Raw genomic sequence first — 21,733 nt, 5'->3', positions numbered from 1 at the left:
GTAAAGCAATTATCTTCCAATTAAAAATAAGTAACTTTTCTGAAAAGGCAAGTAAATAAATGAAAATAAGACCGAATAAAAAACAAACAGATGAACAAACTCACATCTGTGTCTGGTAACATAGGTGTGTACTGAGATGTTTGGGCAGAAATGGACCAAAATGCTGACAGAAATTACTTAGAGGAAATGGGAGTAGAGGAAAAGAAATCATCTTGTCCATTAGCAGATGAATGGATAAGGAAGTTGTGGTACATATACACAATGGAATATTACTCAGCTATAAAAAAAGAATGCATTTGAGTCAGTTCCAGTGAGGTGGATGAAACTGGAGCCTATTATACAGAGTGAAGTAAGTCAGAAAGAGAAACACCAATACAATATATTAATGCATACATATGGAATTTAGAAAGACGGCAACGACAACCCTGTATTCAAGACAGCAAGAGACACAGATGTAAAGAACAGACTTTTGGACTCTGGGAGAAGGCGAGGGTGGGACAATATGGGAGAAGAGCACTGAAACATGTGTATTACCATATGTAAAATAGATGCCCAGTGCAAGTTCATGGCATGAAGGAGGGCACTCAAAGCTGGTGCTCTGGGACAACCCAGAGGGATGGGGTGCGGAGGGAGGTGGGAGGCAGGTCAGGACACCTGTACACCCACGGCTGATTCATGTTGATGTATGGCAAAATGACCACAATATTGTAATTAGCCTCCAATTAAAATAAATTGTGATAGTTGGACTGTGAAGAATGCTGAGCGCCAAAGAATTGATGCTTTTGAACTGTGGTGTTGGAGATGACTCTTGAGAGTCTCTTGGACTGCAAGGAGATCCAACCAGTCCATCCTAAAGGAAATCAGTCCTGGGTGTTCACTGGAAAGACTGATGCTGAGGCTGAAACTCCAATACTTTGGCCACCTCATGCGAAGAGTTGACTCATTGAAAAAGACCCTGATGCTGGGAGGGATTGGGGGCAGGAGGAGAAGGAGATGACACAGGATGAGATGGCTGGATGGCATCACCGACTCAATGGACATGAGTTTGGGTAGACTCCGGGAGTTGGTGATGGACAGGGAGGCCTGGCGTGCTGCGATTCATGGGGTTGGAAAGAGTCAGACACGACTAAGCAACTGAACTGAACTGAAAATAAATTAATTTTAAAAAAAGAAATCATCATCTTCACTGTTAATAATAGACTTCCCTGGTGGCTCAGACGGTAAAGCGGGAGATCCGGGTTCGATCCCTAGGTCGGGAAGATCTCCTGGAGAAGGAAATGGCAACCCACTCCAGTATTCTTGCCTGGGAAATCCCATGGACAGAGGGGCCTCTCAGACTGCAATCCATGGGGTTGCAAAGAGTCGGACACGACAGAGCGACTTCACTTTCACTTTTGGAAGCGGTCTACTTGGCCACCCATGGGTAATGGGCTAAATCATGATATGTGCCACTGCTATATTTAAAGTGGAACCAAAAAAAAAAAAAGTGGAACCAACAAAGACCTGCTGAATAGCACATGGAACTCTACTCAGCTTTATGTGGCAGCCGGGATGGGAGGGGGGCTTGGGGGAGAATGGATACATGCATCTGTGAGGTCGAGTCCCTTTGGTGTCCCCCCGAAACTATCACAACGTTGTTAATAGGCTATACTCCAAACAAAGAGAGAGTATCTCCCGTGTTAAAAAGAAAAAAAAGAATCATGACATACATACAATAGAATACTACAGGAAGGGGGATGACATTAAGATACCAATATGTGAAAACAGCAAGCTGCAGGGTCCTGTGTCTACCATCATTTGTATGAAATGAAAAAGAGAAACGTGTCTGTATCTGTGTGTTTGTGTGTTCTAACAAACACAGAATATTCTAGAAGGGCACAAAAGAAACTAGAAACAGTAGTTGCCTCTGGGTAAGGAAATTGGGCTTCCCAGCTGGCGCAGTGGTAAAGAATCCGGCTGCCGATGCAAGAGACGCAAGCGATGCGGGTTCCATGCCTGGGTCAGGAAGCTCCCCTGGAGAAGGAAATAGCAACCCACTCCAGTATTCTTGCCTGGGAAATCCCATGGACAGAGGAGCCTGGTGGGCTACATAGAGTCGTGAAGAGTCGGACCCAACTGAGCACACACACCCACACACAGAAACTGAGTAACTAGAAACAGAGGAAGAAAGAGTTTTCACTTTTTCTGCCCTTTTGTAATTTTGAATTTCATCCTATGCACATGCATCATCGTTTCAAAAAGTCTAATATTTTTTGTGTGTGTGTATTTTTTTTTAATTTTTTCATTTATTTTTATTAGTTGAAGGCTAATTACTTTACAAATTGTAGTGGTTTTTGCCATACATTGACATGAATCAATATGATTTTAAAACATATCAGGATTAAGAAACGTGAAACTTCGTCAAGGGAAACCTCACCCCTAAAATGGAGTCAGGAGGCCAGAAGGGGGCGCTCTCAGGCAGGGCCAGGCACAACAATTACAGAAGAATTGTCAACTACAGACCTCAAAAGAAGAACCATGGACAGGAGCAAAACAGTTAGAGGCCACAGCAGGAAAGACGTGCACACCGTCTTCTGTAAGGAACTGACTACCCCGGCAACTCAGCCAAAGAGAGACTGTCATCACCTTTTCTCTGACGGACCCTCATTCAAAACACCCCTTCCCAGCTTCCTCCTTCTCTATAAAATAACACCCCTCTCCTTCATTTGCTGGGCCTCCCTTGCGGCTCAGCTGGTAAAGAATCCGCCTGCAATGTGGGAGACCTGGGTTCGATCCCTGGGTTGGGAAGATCCCCTGGAGAAGGGAAAGGCTACCACTCTAGTATTGCCTGTAGTTTTTGCTATAGCTTGCTTGTCCCAAACTGCAATTCTTCTACTAGTCCCAAATAAATGCACTTTCTTTAAAAAAAAAAAAAGGTTTTTTTGGTGTGGACCATTTTTCAAGTCTTTATTGAATTTGTTATAACATTGCTTCGGTTGCACGTTTTGGTTTTTAAGCCACGAAGCAAGGGGGGACTCTTAACCCCCCAGCCAAGGATCGAACCCACACCTTTTGCATTGGAAGCCAAAGTCTTAACCACTGGACCACCAGGGAGGTCCCCCCAAATAAACCCACTTTTGCTGGTAAAATAGCTTTCATTTCTGAGGTCCACAGAAGTAAATATTAAAAGGTGGTCCTGCCACCCCAGGTCCAGCCTTCGTGCTGCAGCTGGTGCAGCCGGACTGGACTTGCTCCCATGGGACATGCGGGGGTCAGCTGAGCTGCACGGATGCTCAGCAAACCTTCACTGACCCAGCAGCGCAGAGATGGACAGCAGGGCAGTGCACAAGTTCCAACCTTACTCTGCAGCCGGGCATTTCAGGGAGTGGGCATAAAATGACACTGTGATCCACCAGCGTCCTTTGAATAGCAAGGGCTGGCTATCTTCAGGAAGCAAGGAAGTTAGGTTAAACATTTACTTACGAACTTAAGGCACAGTCAGGATGAGTGCTGTGTTCCAGACACTGTAAGAGCTTCACTGGTCTGCAAAATGAAAAGAAGTAATATTTAAGGGATGAGTCAAGTGACTTTCCTTCATCATACGTTTATGAGGAACCTGCAACGTACTGGAGATACAAAGTCTCTGACCTTGAAGGACACAGTTTCTTTTCAAAAATATTAGCTGGCATTTGTTGAGCACTTACTATGTACCAGAAAATCTGATTATGTATTAAATATCTCACATAGATGATGTCATTCCCTCCTTACAACAACTGACCAAAGCAGGTACTAAGGAGATCAAACCAATCAATCCTAAAGCAAATTAATCCTGAATATTCACTGGAAGGACTGATGCTGAAGCTGAAGCTCCAATGCTTTGACCACCTGATACGAAGAGCCAACTCATTGGAAAAGACCCTGATGCTGGGAAAGACTGCAGGCAGGAGGAGAACAGGGTGGCAGGGGATGAGATAGTTAGACAGCATCACAGACTCAGGGGATATGAATTTGTGCGAACTTTGGGAGATGGTGATGGACAGGGAAGCCTGGCGTGGTGCAGTCCGTGGGGCTGCAAAGAGTCCAACACACCTGAGCAGCTGGACTGCAACAAATTGTTATCTGCGATCTACAGCCGAGAAGGCCGTCCAGGGGAACGTGCCCAAGTTCTTCTCACAGTGTGAGTTGAGGAGCTGAACTTGAACCTCCCCTCCAAAGCCTGGGCATGGACCACTTCTGTAAAGACGTACAACTTTGCTTGGAAAATCTGTCGATAAGAACTTTAGGCAGAAGGTTGAACTTGAAGCATGTGGGTGATGGCTCGTGCCTCAGCTTCAGGGAAGAAAGCTAACTGCTTGCACCGTATGGCTGAAGGAGGAAACAGAACAGGCTCTATCTTGAAAGCAGGACTCCATCCTGGGCCGGACTGTGGACTTGGAGCTCTATGCCCTGAATCTATGGAAATGAGAGACCAACTGGAAAACCAGGCCCCCAGAAGGAAGAGCCCCAGGGCTCTCCGTCACCTAGAAGAATACCCTGATTGTCTGCCTAACGGAATAGAACCATACATTCTATTATGCTTATTGGGTATGACCACAGGCCTATAGATAATTGTCCACTGTTAACTAACTAGACTTAAGGCACATGAATCACGGGTTAACTTTGATTGTATCTTTCTTTTCCTTTGTTCAGACGAGCTTCAGGGAATTTGGGGAGGTGGGTCTGTGCACGTACACTTAGGGTGTGTAAGGTTTTCACAGAACTGGTCGGGGTCCCTGGCTGAGAGGAGACCCTGCCTGGGGCCCGCGGTGTAATAACTGCACTCCACCGTCTGCACCGTCCTCCTGAGTGAGTTTGTTTCCCAGACCGCGTGGCTACCACCAGGCGAGAGGATGTGGGTTCCAGGAGAGCCAGGAGGAAGGGAACAGTAGCGGTGAAGACGGGAGCCTGGTGGCAGTGAGAGGCAGCGAGGAGAGGCTGTCAGCCATCACAGGGCGCCTGGACGGCACTTGGGAAGAACAGGAATGCATTCTGTCTATGGCATGCTACGTGACCCACCCCAGGACTCTCTAGGCCTCAGTGGACACCGTTCAGATACATTTTACTTTTTAAACAAGAGTAGTCTATTATTGGATTTCCCTGGCAGGCCACTGGTTGCAAATCCGCCTGCCAATGCAGGGGGCATGGGTTCGATCCCTGGTCTCAGAAGATTCCACATGGTGCAGGGCTACTAAGCCCGAGCACCCCAACTGCTGAGCCTGCGCTCTGGAGCCCGTGTTTGACAAAGGAAGCCCCAGCACCGCAACTAGAGAGCAATGCCCTGCTGGCTGCAACGAGAGAAAGCCGCCTCACAGCAGCAAAGATCCAGCACTGCCAAAAAATAATTAATAATTTTTAAAAAGTAGCTTGGTATTGCTGTCATGCCTCCCCGCTTCTCCCACCAGAATGCACTGAGTTTCACGGAGTGTGGGTCAATACAGTGCAAAGCAGAAAACAGGAGACGAGAGGCTGTGAACAAAGACCTTGCCGAAATCTGCAAGACTTGGGGAGAAAGTTCGACCACCGTGGCACAGAGGTCAGTGTCCCCTGAAATTTAACGGGCAGGGGATTCTCACTTACATCTGAGCTTGAGTCTGATCTGTTAACCCTGGTTGTTCACCCTGTGTTAAGCCTGTTGTTATCTCCTCCGAGCTCCCAGGAGCAATAAAACCCCAAAACACAGACAGCCCACGGGTGGTACAGAAATGCTAAGCCAGGCATGCAAGGGCAGAGCCTGGGGCCAGCTTTGGTGGGGCAACGTGACTCAGGAAAAGCAGGTTGAGACCTTGAGGCTCACAGCTGTGAGTTGGAAGGCAACCCTGGGCCCCTACTTGACCTGATGACTTGTAAAAAGACAGCCTCCTCGGGGAAGTCCCTGGGCCAAAGCAAAAGGTCATAACTGTGGGATTTTTAGCCATGCTTTTTTTTTCCCCTATCCCTGAGCTATTTTAAATCAGAATTGCCTTTTATTTAATTTACAAAAAGCTGATGCTGTAAGAAAGGAGGAATATTAGAGTAGAAAGAAAAGGGGGAAGCTTCAGGGTCACACAGTGATGGGTTCAAAACTCAGCTGTGTCAGGGAGTGGTGACCTTGGGAAACTCGCTTAACCTCTCTGATCTTTCATTTACCCATTCATGAAAAGGGGATATTTATAGAAAGCAGATATGTATTTATATAAAACAGACAAAACGAATCTATGATCTTACAAGTCCAGAGTGGTTCCTACTACAGGCAGATGGGGAGCCTGAAAGGGAGACCAAGGAGAGACCGGAGATGCTGGTAACGCTCTGCCTCTTAATCCCGGTACACGTGTACAGTGACCTGGGGAAAATTCATCCAACTGGATCCTTACAGTTTCTGCTTTTTTCTGAACACAGATTATATTTCCAAAACAAGAGTATGTGCTTTGCATTGTGTTCAAAACAGGGTGATGACAACACCTAATTAACTTCAGAGTCTTCTGAGAGCGTTAGCAATAATAGACGAGGAAAACAGTCCAGCTTCAAGCTGTGGGAAAAGAATAGGCCTGTTCTCCTGGGGGGAGGCCTGAGGAGGGGGAGACCCACACTTCTGGGGGCTTTGCTCAGGTGGGAAGGTCACCAGGTCCCTTTTGAGAAGGCCAGAGGGCGGCAGGGCCAGCTGGACAGTCACCGGCGCTGGTAAAGGCTGCAGATGTAACGCGCACCCTGCCGCACTCACAAACCTTCGGGAAAGCCCCTGAGTCACTGAAGTGTTGGACTCCAACCCCTGGGGAAACAAACAGGACTGCAAACTCAGGTGCTGATACATAGGAGAAGCAGGAAGCAATAGGTAAGGAATTCCCAGGCCGGGTGAGGGCTTTCAGTCGTCCCAGAATTTGAGCCAAACTTACTTACATTTCCAAGAATCAGGAGTACCTTGAAATGATCTCTGACTACATGTATATGAAGTACCTGGCCCATAAAGTCCGTGATAAATGGTAGCTATGATGACTTTTCAGTTGGTCCACAGCCACCAAGCATCTCTCTGTAAGTATCTCAAACTCCCCTTAACACAAATCACAGGTAGTGTGGCATCCAGAGAAGCAAGGGTCACAGTCCCGGGGGGAGGTGACTCCCCATGCAGGGAAGCGAGTGAGGAGGAAACCAGACACTCACAAATGATAAAGGGCTGCGGTCCATCCTGTAAGCATCCTTAAAAACGGCTGTGGACAGTGGGGTGGGGCGGGGGGCGGGTCAGGGGGAACTCTAGCCGGAAAGCACCACCAGCACCCAGATCCAGCGACAACAGGAAGGCACAGTTCCGTGGCCTCTGGGGCTGACCTCTGAAACACTTTTCCAACAGCCCCCTGCTTCTTCTTTCAATCTACGCACTGATAACCGTTGCCGAAGGTGAAGCTCCAATACTCTGGCCACCTGATGTGAAGAGCCGACTCTTTGGAAAAGACCCTGATGCTGGGAAAGATGGAAGGCAAACAGAGAAGGGTGCGGCAGAGGATGAGAGGGTTAGACAGTGCCACAGACTTGAGGGGCGTGCATCTGAACAAGCTCCAGGAGACAGTGAAGGACACGGAAGCCTGGCCTGCTGCAGTCAGTCCATGGGGCTGCAAAGCGTCTGACACGACTGAGTGACCGAACAACGGATTACAATCCGCCACCTACGGGTAGTCATTGATACAGCTGTACTGGAAACCCATCTTGTCCAGCCTCTCTTCCAGGAGCTTCACGCTGCCTTCTCCACAGGATTCCCTGAAACGCAAACACAGACACACACACATAAAAGAAGCTGTTTCCGTGTTAATGAAAAGTTATCCTGGCCACGCGCTACTGAGATCTACTCCTCCCTGGAGAAATACGTGGCAGATTCTCTGAACCCAGCAGTGTTGCGGGCACTCGAGCCGCCGCTCCCACGTGGAGATGCTCTGAACCTTCAGTTCAGTTCAGTTCAGTTCAGTTCAGTCGCTCAGTCGTGTCCGATTCTTTGCGATCCCATGAATCGCAGCACGCCAGACCTCCCTGTCCATCACAAACTCCCGGCGTTTACTCAAACTCATGCCCATCGAGTCGGTGATGCCATCCAGCCATCTCATCCTCTGTCGTCCCCTTCTCCTCCTGCCCCCAATCCCTCCCAGCATCAGGGTCTTTTCCAATGTGTCAACTCTTCGCACGAGGTGGCCAAAGTATTGGAGTTTCAGCTTCAGCATCAGCCCTTCCAATGGACACCAGGTCCTTCAGGATGGACTGGTTGGATCTCCTTGCAGTCCAAGGGACTCTCAAGAGTCTTCTCCAACACCACAGTTCAAAAGCATCCATTTTTCGGTGCTCAGCTTTCTTCCAAAGCCTGCGACTCACGCACATCCATCCCCAGGCCCGCGCCAGCGCATGCGCGGTGGACTGCAGGGCGCAGCCCAGCCGCAGCGTACACGCCGCGCTGGGCTCGGGCTCCGAGCAAGCTGACTGCCCCCTTATCCAACCCACAGTGAATTAAGTCAATCTTCAGATGGAAATAGAAAATACATACAAAGTCAAAAAATATTAGAAAACTCAAATAAACAAAAGGGGGGCCTAAATCTCACATCACTGGCGATAACCGCTGCTAACATGATGATGTACATCACTTTAGACTTTTTAAACCTATTTATTCCGATGAGACTGAAAACGGAACAATCCATTTCTGCTGCTCAATGCGTGTTTAATCTGAGTTTGCCCAGGTCTGTGTGTCCACGTATGTACCTCTTTGCCATTATTTTTTTAAATTCCTGCTTGGGCTCCTTTTTACAGTCGGACCATAATTCATAAAAAGCAGTCCCCTGTTGTTAAAGGTTCAGCCCGACATTTCAGTGTCATTGACACTACATGGATACATGTACATGTATGGCTGAGCCCCTTCGCTGTTCAGCTGAAACTATCACAACACGTAATCGGCTATGTACCCCAATACAAAATAAAAAGTTTAAAAAAAAAAAGGATGACTTCAAGCTTGCACTGATATCTGAGCTGATGCAACCATTGAGCCAGTGGTTTCCCAGAAAAGTATGGATCTTAAAAGCTTTCTCAGCCAGTTATCTGAGACCCAGTTATGAAATTGGTTGTTCTCTGAAAAGAATGTCTTCATTACATAGTCCATGAGTCCATTCTGAGAACTCCTGGTGAGGTTTTCGGACTTCCAATGACAGAGAGAAAAAACTGGCTTTGTCTCACACCAATGCATGAGGCCCTCTCCTATCCGACACTGCCCTGGTCACTCAGAAAGCCTAAGAGGAGTCTCTGGATAAAGGAGGCTTTCTCTCTGGGCTCCGGACTGACTCGTGGCATTTCCAGAAAGTCAAGCCTTTGCCTTTCTCTGCCCACCACACTATAAACAGAGAAGACAGTGGCTTCCCCAGAAACATACATGTAACTCAGACCAGATCATATCACATCCAAGAAAAGCATGTTTGTACCATGACCATCACCGGTAGCACTATAACTTACACCTTGGGTCCTCTGATTTCATGCATCACCCAGATCTCAATTCGTGTGATTTTATCCTTCTGTAGGTAGGGAATTTCAAAATCTGCAAAAAAACTGAGAAACATGTTTTGTCAAGTCCTAAAGCAATATGACACTGTTCCTATATCATTGTTAGTTGATTTACACATTACTTTTAACACTCTTGGGGGTTGTTGTTGGTGGTGATTTTGTTGCTACATCTTGCAACCTCATGCACTGTAGCCCACCAGGCTCCTGTGTCCATGGGATTCTCCAGGCAAGAATACTGGAGTGGATTGCCATTTCCTTCTCCAGAGGATCTTCCTGACTCAAGGATCAAACCTGCGTCTCCTTCATTGGCAGGTGGATTTTTTTACCACAGAGCCGCTAAGGAAGCCCTTTGGGGGTTACTTTTTAGCTTTAATTTTTAGGTTACTTATTGCATTCGTGCATTCAGCTGTTAGTGGTATAAAGGTATGGACATGGCTCTGATGTCCAGGTCATTCAATGGTTGTGCTCCAGCTGAACTTACAAAAGCACTAGGTTGGAATATGGGGATGATCCTCTTAAGCCTCAATTAAAAGACATCTTGGCATCTTTGTCATATATGCTAGGGCTCGAATTCTTACCCTTTTACAGGATAGGCTCCTGCTGGCTCTGAGCCATTTAGCATGATGTTGATCACCCCAGAACTATCTCTTGCATACTGCAAAAAAGAAACAAACATTTTGAGTTAGCCAAGACACCATTTTTCACCTATGAAATAGTCAACCGTTTTTTTCAATTGACAATCCTCAATACTGACAAGGGTGTGATAAATATGGTATTCCACAGAGCTAGAAGGGATGTAAATGGGCATATCTTGGGAAGCAAATTGCTTTGAAATGTGCAAACCTCATGCCTGTGATCTACCATCATAAAACAATACAGGACTTCCCTGCTGGTCCAGTGTTAAGAATCTGCCTGCAGATACAGGGGACATGGGTCCTGGTCTGGGAAGATCCCACAGGCCACCGAGCAACTAAGTCCATGAGCCCCAACTACTGAACCCACGCTCTAGAGCCTGGGCTCTGCAGTAAGAGAAACCACTGCAAAGAGAACTCCCACACCGCCACTAAAGAAAAGCCCCTTCAAGCAGCAACAAAGACCCAGCAGAGTCAAAATAAATAAAGAACTATTTTTTAAAAAATAAAATAATGCAAAAACACTATCAGATTCCAACCCTGGATCAACCAGTGTACACTATCTTATGCTGCTGCCATTACAAACAGCCTCACAAATCCCAGTGGCTTTAAACAAGAAAGGTTTATTTCATGCATATGCTACATGTGTATCACCGGTTTTCGGATTTGGGGTTTGGGTTTTCCTACATATGCTCCTGCTCTGGGACCCAACTTGAAGTCTCCATATCTGCAGATGTGGATAGTTTATCAGTGAAGGGAGAGAAAAAGTGGCAAGCCACAGACCAGTTCTTCAAGCCTTGCCCAGTGGCTCAGTGATAAAGAATCTGCCTGTAATGGGGAAGCCACAGAAGATTCATGTTTGATCCTGGAGGCGGGAAGATGCCCTGGAGGAGGAAATGGCAACCCACTCCAGTATCCTTGCCTGGAGAATCCCATGGACAGAAGAGCCTAGCGGGTACAGTCCGTGGGGTCGCAAAAAATCGGACACAGCTGAAGAGACTTGGCACGCACCCAGGCACCCAGAAGTCACGCAGTCACTCCTACTCACATCCTATTAGCCAGTGCAAGTCTCACAGAAGTAACTTCAAGAGACAGAATGAATGCAAAACACATGCCCGGAAGATGAGCCAGAAATACTCAGGAAACATCAGGAAGGATCCCCTGGAGCACAGAGAGTTATTCCACAGCACGGTTTGTAACCAATCTGAAACAGTCAGCCAGAGGGAAGGGTAAGTTCATCATGGCGCTCACACGTCTGAAATACGACCCAGCCGCCAGTAAAAGCCTACAGAAGGTTGGCCATAGCCCCAGAAGCGCTTACACCCAGAGCAAAGTGTGAGACAGATGGACAGGGCATGGCTTGCGCTCAACTCCGTTCAAAATGAATGGGCGGGGATTTCCCTGGTGGTCCAGCGGCTAAGCCTCTTGCGCCGTCAGTGCAGGGGGCCAGGGTTCGATCCCGGGTCCGGGACCTGGCTCCCGTGTGCTGCAACTTGAAAATATCCTGCCTGTCACAACTGAGACTCAGGGGAGTCAAATAAATAAAGAAAAACACGAAGATGAATGGGCAGAAGTGTGGGAATGAGTCAACCCCCGAAATTCCGAAGGCAGAGACAGGGCCAGAGAAATTCCCCAATCTGCTGCTCAGCACACTACTGGAGCATATGATTTCCCTGATAAAATGCTTCTTCCAGATGAAGGTGGAGCAGGGCGGGGCTGTCGCGCAGATCTGAGATACGCAAGGCTGGGCTTGTTCTCTGGCAGTGTTAAGTTGTAAGCGTTGGTTGCTCAGCCGTGTCAACTCTGTGATTCCATGGACTGTAGCCTGCCCGGCTGCTCTGTCCATGGAACTCTCCAGGCAAGAACACTGGAGTGGGTTGCCATTTCCTTCTCCAGGGGATCTTCCTGACTCGGGGGTCGAACCCTGGTCTCCTGCATCACAGGTGGATTCTTTACCGTCTGAGCCACCAGGAGAGCCTGGCCGCCCAATACCGGCCACAACACTGCTCCATGCCACCACGCCTGTCTCAGACTGCTTCCAAATATGCGAACATTCGAGGTTAAACCTGCAGATGCCAAGGTCTGACGACCAACGATTTGCTCTTAGGTAGCAGGAATGTGAATGATTAGTTTTTTTCTTTATATATTTTATAATTTGTCATTCTTTATCATGAGCAGCTATTAAACTAGTGATAATTTTTTTTTCATTAAAACAAAGCATGCCAGGACTTCCTTGGTGGTCCAGTGGTTAAGACAGCATTCTTCCATTGCAGGGGGCACAGGTTCAATACCTGGTCGGGGAACTAGGGTCCTGAATGCCGCATGACACAGTCAAAAAAAAAGAAAAAGGCAGATACAGTGAGGCTGTATGAAGTCATGGTCTCCGGTTGCTGCACTTATTAGCTCAGTAATTAGTCTGATTAAGTTTCTTGGCCTCGTTTCCCTATCTGTAAAACAAGGGTAGTAAGAGTCTCTACTCATAGGAGTGCTGTGATGATCAAATTATTTAAAATGATATTACTATTTATGGCATATTTCTCTGCCATGGTTCAGATCCTCTCCTCATCAGTATATCAATGTTATACTATCTCTTTTCATGTTCAGACTCCCCAGCATGTTCTGAGGATAATGTGAGGATTATCTGAGGATAATTGTAAAATGTCTGTGTGTGTGTTAGTCACTCAGTCATGTCCCACTCTTTGCAACCCCGTGGACGGCAGCCCGCCAGGCTCCTCTGTCCATGGGATTCTCCAGGCAAGAACACTAGGGTTGCCAATTCCTTCTCCAGCCATAAAGGGTGAGCATGGTTATGAGACTCCCATTTTAAATCAGAGGTGGCTTGGAGCACACTTTGAAATGGGGAAGGTCCACTGGGTAGCACGTGGGTTTCTCTGCATACGATGCTGACGTCACCCCTGCGTGGTCATTAGGACCCCACGTTCAGGTGATGATGTGGCCACACGCAGTCCCCCACTCCTCAATGAGGGGCTCAGGCAGCCCACCCCTTGGAGTATGCACTCCAGGCAGAACCTGTGGGGAGTGAGCACAGACCGAGGGCTCCCCGAAGCTGGCAGGAGAGAGAGGAAGAAGAACTCCTTTGTCGGGAGCCACCCTCTGCTTAGTTCCAAACTCTCCCTGTAGCGGAAGATTTGACCAAAGTGCCTCTTGCCCTGATTAACAGTGGCCCTGGTAGACACCTGGTGATCCAGGATAGGAAATGAGACCAAAAGGGACATAGATAATCCTGAAAGGGGCTCGGTGGCAGGACCGGACATCACCAGACTCCTAGCCAATGCAGCTAACAGTTGACTGATCTTTGTCGGGCATTGATCTAAAAATGTCACCCTCTTATTTGGAATCTTTGGTCTAATGCTGGTGACAGCAAATGTAAGCTGCAGTCACTGGTGTTTTCTAGCTATTGATCACTATTAAATCTGCTTATGATATTCTCTAAGAAACAGACTGGCCTTTAGGGGACCATGGGACCTCCCTGGTGATTCAGACGGTAAAGTGTCTGCCTACAATGTGGGAGACCCGGGTTCGATCCCTGGGTCGGGAAGATCTGCTGTAGAAGGAAATGGCAACCCACTCCAGTACTCTTGCCTGGAAAATCCCATGGGTGGAGGAGCCTAATAGGCTACAGTCCATGGGGTCGCAAAGAGTCGGACATGACTGAGCGACTTCACTTTCACTTTCTGCGCCTCGAGTTTATCTCTGGTCTCCTATCATCTCCTTCCCCAAGAATATCAGCCTTCTGGATGCTTCTGACCCCACATATAAATCTCAGGCATCCCAGGTTCTCCCATAAAGCAGGGGTTACACCACTTCACATCACAACCAACATCACATTGGTTTGAAATACTAACAACCGCGACACAACAGTAATAATAACGACTGTTTAAGATCCCCATCTGAAGCTACCATTCAGAATATTTTCTCTGCCCCAGGCACTGCATTAAGCATTTCAGCTTCTTAAATCCTCACGCCTTTATGGAGCAGAGAGGCTGAATCAGAACGTGGCAGAAAGTGAGACTCGTGGAAATTAAGGAATGAGGCGATGGCCCATTCCTCCTCAGTGATGCCTCTGAACACTCCGGCCCCCTCTTCCCAGGTTCCACACCTGCTCTGCCACCCAGCCGCGCATCCTAGGATTACCTGGACGGATGCGCTTCTCCAGAAAGAATCCACAGGGTTGTTTTCACAATCTTCTGATGTTGGACAGGATTGGTAGTCGAGTCCTACAGGGAAAACAGACAGACACATTTCATTTCAAGGATTATAACAGGAAGGGGAAAAAAAAAAAAAAAACAGGAAGGGATTTATTGAAAATATTTGCTGGGTCCACTATAGGTACACATATAAAGATTTTTTTTAATGTGGATTTTTTTTTAATCTTTATTGAATTTGTTACACTATTGCTTCTGGTTTACATTTTGGCTTTACGGCCAAAAGGCACGTGGGATCTTGAGCCTTCCCCAGCCAGGGCTCAAGCCCACATCCCCTGCATTGGAAGGTAAAATCTTAACCACTGGGCCACCAGGGAAGTCCCTCCACAAAATATATTGAACTGCTTTCTATAGAATGTGTATGGGCTTACAATTCATAGCTCTGTCTACCTAGACCACAAGAAGCCTGGTGAGGAACATCCAACCCCTGATAAGAAGATATTTGTCATTCTGCTCCACACAAATGTGAAGAAGGTGGAGAATTGAACAGTTGGGGTATTTCTCTGCTGGAGCTCTAGTCAGTGGTGCATATACTGATGTGGGTGTGTGTGCTCAGTCACTCAGTGGTGTCTGACTCTTTGTGACCCCATGGATTGTAGCCTGCCAGTCTCCTTTGTCCATGGAATTTTCCAGGCAAGAATACTAGAGTGTGTTACCATTTCCTACTCCAACATATATATATATATATATATATATATATATCCAAAAGTTATATAATATTATATTATAAATTATACACATACTAAAATTATAAATATTTTAAATGTATATGCATAACATGTATATATATATATATATATATATATTTTTTTTTTTGCTTTATTGGGAGAAATGTCTTCTGCAAGTAGCACAAGTCTTGGAAGTAAATACAAGAAAAACAGACCAAGAAAATAACAGTCCTTAGCCAGAAAGCAGAAATTTTATAACATTTAAAATATTCAAAATGTTAAAATGTACCGCATTTAAAAATTTTAAGTGTGAAATTCAGCAGCTATAAAATGGGATTTGTCCCCCATTTACTCTATTAAAAAAAAAAAAAGGAGAAAGTGCTCACTGACAATTCATTCCAGGGAGAACCAAGCAGGGCACCGTGTGAACATCTTGAAGGGAAAGGCACGGCGCTTCCTCATCCCCTCTGGGTGCACCAGCATCTTAAGGTGCTCACCAATTTGGAGGCTTCCCGAACCCCATCAGACAGGGGTCTTTATGGAGATTTCATGATGTAGGTGTCACTGAGTCAATCGTGGGTGATTAGCCCAATCTCCAGTCCTGCTCCCCTTCCCAGAGGACAGAGGATGGGGTTGAAAGTTCCAGCTTTCTAATGATGCCTCTGTGTTTTTGGCAAGCAGCCCCCAGCAAAAGTTACTTAGCAGCTCCCAACCACTGTCATCGCATTACCATACAAGACACTCATCACTCCTGAAGCCAAGGTTTTCAAGAGCCTTGCCAGAAACCAGGGGACCAAGACCAAATATTCATTTCTATTATACCACAGTCTCCCTCTCTTCCATCTAGTCAAAGCTATGGCTTTTCCAGTCGTCATGTACAGATGAGAGAGTTAGACCATAAAGAAGGCTGAGTGCCGAAGAATTGATGCTTTCAAACTGTGGTGCTGGAGAAGACTCTTGAGAGTCCCTTGGACTGCAAGGAGATCACACCAGTCAATCCTAAAGAAAATTAACCCCGAATATTCATTGGAAGGACTGATGCTGAAGCTGAAGCTCCAATACCTTAGCCACCTGATGCAAAGAGCCAACTCATTAGAAAAGAACCTGATGCTGGGAAAGATCGAAGGCAGAAGGAGGAGAGAGCAGCAGAGGATGAGATGGTTGGATGGCATCACTGACTCAATGGACATGAATTTGAGCAAACTCCGGGAGATGGCGAAGGACAGGGAAGCCTGACGTGCTGCAGTCCATGGGGTCCAAAAGAATAGGACACGACTGAGTGACTCAGTAACAGCTCCCTCTCTTCAGTGTTTCCATCACGCTCCCCCTTCAGCCTCCCCCACCCTCTGCAGGATAATCAAACTGCAGCCTCCTGATCACAGTCCACTGGAAGAATGGCCACAGACATTTGATCTGTACCCTGCCATGCTTCCCATTTCACTCAAAGTGAAAGCCAGTGTCCTGAGCCATCATGCCCTTTATTCCCCTAGCCTAGTAGCTGACGACTTGCCTCTTCACTCACTGCCTGCCTTTCTGTTCCTTGAATCTGCCAGACAGACTCCCATCTCAGGGCCTTTGCACTTACAGTTCCCTGCATGAGGAAATGTTCTTCATCTCCTTCAGGCCTCTACTCAAATACCAGCCTCTCAGTGAGGCCTTTTCTGGGCCCAAGTAAAACTGCATGTCCCTTTCCCCACCAGCCAGCACTCCCTACCCTCTTTTCCCTGTTTCATTTCTCTCCATAGCCTTCAATCGTTTGGCAGACTATAAATTATCACTTGCCTATTTATGATCTTATCTTCACCCCTGTAAGGGTGAGGTGTTATTTTGCTGGTTTTATTCTGTCTTGTGTTCCTAGTGCTTAGAAGAGCAAACACTGGCGTGGAGCAAGTACTCTACGAACTTCATGGATGGATGAATGAATGGAGGACAAACAGAACTGAGCTTAGGTTAACATTTCTTTTAAATTTTCTTGAGAAATCTTATTGGCGTATAGTTTCCTTAACGATGTTGTGTTAGTTTCTGCAGCAAAGTGAACCAGCTATGTGTGTGTGAGTGGCTCAGTCGCGTCTGACTCTTTGTGACCCCAAGGACTGTAGGAAGTAGGCTCCTCTGTCCATGGGATTTCCCAGGCAAGAATACTGGAGTGGGTTGCTGTTTCCTTCTCTAGGGAATGTTCCCAACCCAGGAATTGAACCTGGGCCTCCTACATTGCAGGTGAATTCTTTACTAAATCAGCTACATGTATACATATATCTACGCTCTTGGATTTCGTTCCATTGGGGTCACCAGAGAGCACTGAGCAGAGGTCCCTGAGCTATACAGTATGTTCCCGTTAGTTGTCTATTTTATACACAGTAAGCTAACTCTTATATATAGTAAGTTAACCCATAAGTTATACACAGTAAGTTAACCCATCAGTAAGGACTGATGCTGAAGCTGAAACTCAAATACTTTGGCCACCTGATGTGAAGAACTGACTCCTTGGAAAAAAAACCCTGATGCTGGGAAAGACTGAAGGCGAGAGGAGAAGGGGACGACAGAGGATGAGATGGTTGGATGGCATCACCAACTCGATGGACATGAGTTTGAGCAAGCTCTGGGAGCTGGTGACAGACAGGGAGGCCTGGGGTGATGTAGTCCATGGGGTCGTGAAGAGTCAGGCATGACTAAGCAACTGAACTGAACTGAAGTTAACTTTTAAAGTGACTCCAATACCCAGGGAGGAAGAATCTCCAGTCTTCACGAAGGGACCACCTCCCTGCACCCACTTCCTTGCTGGCCTTGGTCCTGCTCAGTGTATAAGATTCACAGAGAGCTAAGAGCCTCTGGGAAGCTTTTGGAGTCTCTGATCCATGCTGGTGTCTCTCTCTGCTTACTCCTGAGTGGCCAGTCCTTCCTGCCTCAGAGCACATCTCTCTGGACTAAATGCCCCGCCCCTGCGTACCACCAAGGCTACAACCTCCCACCGACCACCAAGGCTACAAGCTCCCTGAGGGCAGAGACCACTCTATTGCCAGCAGGAGTCAATGAATAAGAAGTATCTGCATTACCATCAGGTTGGCTTCTGTGACTTTAACTTTCATTGCGATTTCTCCAACTACAAGTTGGCACTTGCCATCCACCTCTACAAGGATAAATCATGAGCCACTGCAGTTGCTGCCCTTCAACACCTCTTGAAAAGAGTTTAGGGTGGAGATCAAAAATGAGGCGCTCTGTGCTCTGGGAAAAACTGGCAGAACAGGTCCTCAGACAGATATTTTCAAGAGATTTTACGAACCCAATTCTTGCATCTCCTCGTACCTAGAAAAGCACTAAAATCCTTTGTGGTGATGTCTGCTCCTTGTGACTAGCAGCCAGTCTTTGCTAAAGTGAGTGCCTGACTGTACACACCCCCTTCACCAAAATCATATGTAACACTGACCTTCCCCACTGCCTCTTTAGAGCAGTTTCTCAGCGCTATCTGAAATGCTGTCTCCCAGACTATAGTCTTCATGCTGCCCTACAGGAAACTGACTTGCCGCTCTAACACTGTGCATTTTCTTTTTCAGTTGACAATTTGAATCTCAAAATATCTGCTAGTGGTCTGGAGTGGTTTCAGAACCAGTGGGAAGAGGGGTGAATCTTGGCCCCAGTTCCTCAAGTCATTTAACTGCCTTCAGCTTCAGTTTACCTCTCTGAGGATAGTGAGATAGAGTCACGCAGGACTGAAATCAGACGGTCTAACTTTGCTGCTAACAATGCTGCGCACTCCCGAGCTAGCGTCTCAGCCTTGCTGTGCCTCAGTCTCCTCGTTTGTCAGAACAGGAATCAGGAGAGGACTATCCCACGGGGCCATTGCAGGGATTCAATGAGTTAATACAGTAACTCCCCTACTACAAAGCTTCAAGTTGCGAACTTTCAAAGATGTGGGTGTGCATCTGGTTCCAGCAAGGAGCCAGAACCTGCACCGTCAACAACGGGCGCGAGTGAATCTCAGCTCGCCCTCTGTCTCCGACTGTTGACAACCTTTCAGCTCTACCATCTCCCACTTCCTCCCCCTCCTCTGGTCAGTAACTCTTCTTGCCTGTTCACTGGATGCCAGCCCCTGTATGCCAGCTGTTGTCCTGTACTTTTCAAGGTACTGTAGTATAAGGTTAAAAATGTTTTCTTTATTCTTGTGTTTGTTTTTTATGTATTGTTTGTGTGAAAAGTACAGTGCTATGTAGCTGATTGTGTTAGTCGGGTACCTAGCTTACCTTATTGGACTTACGAACACACTCTTGAAATGCAACTCGTTCATATGTAGGGAACATACTGCATATGTAAAGTGCTTAGAACAGCACCTAGCAAAGATGGATGCTCTCTATTACTGTTATTAATTATTATGATGATGACGACCACTTTACCTGGGAGGGAGGATTTGAGGGCAATCAGATGAGATAAATGCATATGAAAGCATTTAACAAAAACGGCAAGTGCATTGAAAGTCACTCAGTCGTATCCGACTCTTTGCAATCTCATGGATTATACAGTCCATGGAATTCTCCAGGCCAGAATACTGGAGTGGGTAGCCTTTCCCTTCTCCAGGGGATCTTCCTGACCCAGGGATCAAACCCAGGTCTCCTGCACGACAGGTGCATTCTTTACCAGCTGAGCCACCAGGGAAGCCCAAGAATACTGGCGTGGGCAGCCTGTCCCTTCTCCAGCAGATCTTCCCAACCCAGGAATAGAACCAGGGTCCCCTGCATTACAGGCAGTTTCTTTACCAGCTGAGCCACCAGGGAAGCCCCACAGTAGATAGGAACACTGACTTTTCCTGTGATACATGCAGAAGTCTCACCTGAGGCATTTGTCTGTCGACACCAGTTCAAGAAATCTCCGAGCCTGCCGTACAGAACGTTGCAGAGCGGCACAACGCGGTGGCCGTTCTCTGCGTAGCTGGTGACGAGGAGGTGGTTGTTTTCCCAGAACAGGGACTGAGGAAAAATCAACACAAAATGAAAACATTAAAAAAATCACAACAGATTCCTTCAGGCACAGCATCATGAAGACAACTCAGGACAATCAGTTCTCATTCAACTGAGACTTGCCTTATGACAGGCAAATATTGTCTTTGTCTTTACTGACCCCCTTGGGGAGGGCTGCCCACTCTCTTCTGTTTATTGCAGGTGCGTGTTAGTTGCTTGGTCGTGTCTGACTCTTCGTGACCCTATGGGCTGTAGCCCACCAGGCTCCTCTGTCCATCGGATTCTCCAGGCAAGAATACTGTAGTGGATTGCCATTTCTTTCTCCAGGGGAATTTCCCTATCCAGGAATTGAATCCAGGTCCCCCACACTGCAGGCAGATACTTTACCGACTGAGCTACGTGGGAAGCCCAACCCAGGGATCAAATCTGGGTCTTCCACATGGCAGGCAGATTCTTTACCATCTGAGCCACCAGCAAACATCTTTATTGCAAGGGTATCATGCAAATGCTAATGAAATATTTTCCCAGCAGTGACAAAAAGTAGATAGGTATTCCCTGATGGCTTAGATGGTGGCTCAGACGATGGTAATGCAAGAGATCTGGGTTCAATCCCTGGGTCAGGAAGATCCCCTGGAGAAGTGATTGGCTACCTACTCTAGTATTCTTGACTGGAGAACCCGTGGACAGAGGAGCCTGGTGGGCTATAGTCCATGGGGTCGCAAAGAGTTGGACGTGGCTGAGTGATTAATGCACACCAGCTCTCTTCCCTTTATTGCAAGGGTAACATGTAAATGTTAAGAAATATTTTCCCAGCAGTAAAAACAAAGTAGATAAGTAGATACATATATATAGGCTTCCCTGGTGGGCCAGTGGTAAAGAATCCGCCTGCCAATGCAAAAGACACAGTTCAATCCCTGGGTTGGGAAGATTCCCCTGGAGGAGGAAATGGTAACCCACTCCAATATTCTTGCCTGGGAAATCCCATGGACAGAGGAGCCTGGTGGGCTACAGTCCATGGGGTCACAAAGATTTGGACATGACTTAGTGACTAAGCGTGCGCGCACACACACACACACACACGTACTTACATTTTCTAATACTTAAAAAATGATAGATTTTTTTAAAATCAAGGGACCTGGGTTTGAATCTTGGGTCTGTAACACCCTAAATGTGTGATCATGAACACGCTAAGTCATCTCCCTGTGCCTCAGTTTCCACACATGGAAAATGGGGAGTATGAACCCTTTCTCTTCTCTCACAGCTGTGACTAAGATGACGTATAATCACAGATGGATTCCTAAAGGGTAAGGTGCCTCAAAAACACATTGCTTTTAGATTATACTTTATAGTTTTCTCCTATAAAGTTACAGTGTTTTCAGACACTAATAACACAAATGACAATATTCCCCTCATCACGCCATCATATCCTTAGTATCCCAACCAGGGTCTCGGTCTAGACTGGATGGTACCCAAGGGCAGACTGTGTTCCCTATTGCATCTGAAACCCTGAGAACAATGCCTGGTACATAAGAGTAGCTCAGTGTTCATGAGTCTCAAAGTCTATGAGAAAGGAGAACAAATATAGCTGCTCCCAGGCACTCCCCTGAGCCTTCCCAGGTGATGCTAGTGGTAAAGAACCCAGCTGCCAATGCACCTAAGAGATGCAGGCTCCATCCCTGGGTCAGGAAGATCCCCTAGAGAAGGCATGACAACCCACTCCAGTGTTCTTGCCTGGAGAATCC

At 46.9% G+C, this 21,733-nt stretch overlaps 1 protein-coding gene across 2 annotated transcripts in view; it reads right to left on the bottom strand.

Moving 5' to 3' along the window:
- BST1 (bone marrow stromal cell antigen 1) overlaps positions 1-21,733 on the bottom strand; it is a 30,552-nt gene that overhangs the window by 6,029 nt on the left and 2,790 nt on the right. For both annotated transcript variants that reach the window (XM_043448285.1, XM_043448284.1), the window contains exons 3-8: positions 19,865-20,000; positions 14,304-14,386; positions 10,095-10,171; positions 9,469-9,561; positions 7,657-7,743; positions 3,463-3,522 (exon numbers count right to left, since the gene is read on the bottom strand). In XM_043448285.1, the coding sequence (XP_043304220.1) occupies positions 3,463-3,522; positions 7,657-7,743; positions 9,469-9,561; positions 10,095-10,171; positions 14,304-14,386; positions 19,865-20,000 (536 nt within the window). The remainder of the gene's footprint in view (positions 1-3,462; positions 3,523-7,656; positions 7,744-9,468; positions 9,562-10,094; positions 10,172-14,303; positions 14,387-19,864; positions 20,001-21,733) is intronic.

Source organism: Cervus canadensis, chromosome 26 (genome assembly GCF_019320065.1).
Source record: "Cervus canadensis isolate Bull #8, Minnesota chromosome 26, ASM1932006v1, whole genome shotgun sequence".
In the NCBI taxonomy this organism is placed as follows: domain Eukaryota; kingdom Metazoa; phylum Chordata; class Mammalia; order Artiodactyla; family Cervidae; genus Cervus; species Cervus canadensis.
Note: the sequence above shows the minus strand (reverse complement) of the source record. Positions and strands in the feature narration are given on the sequence as shown.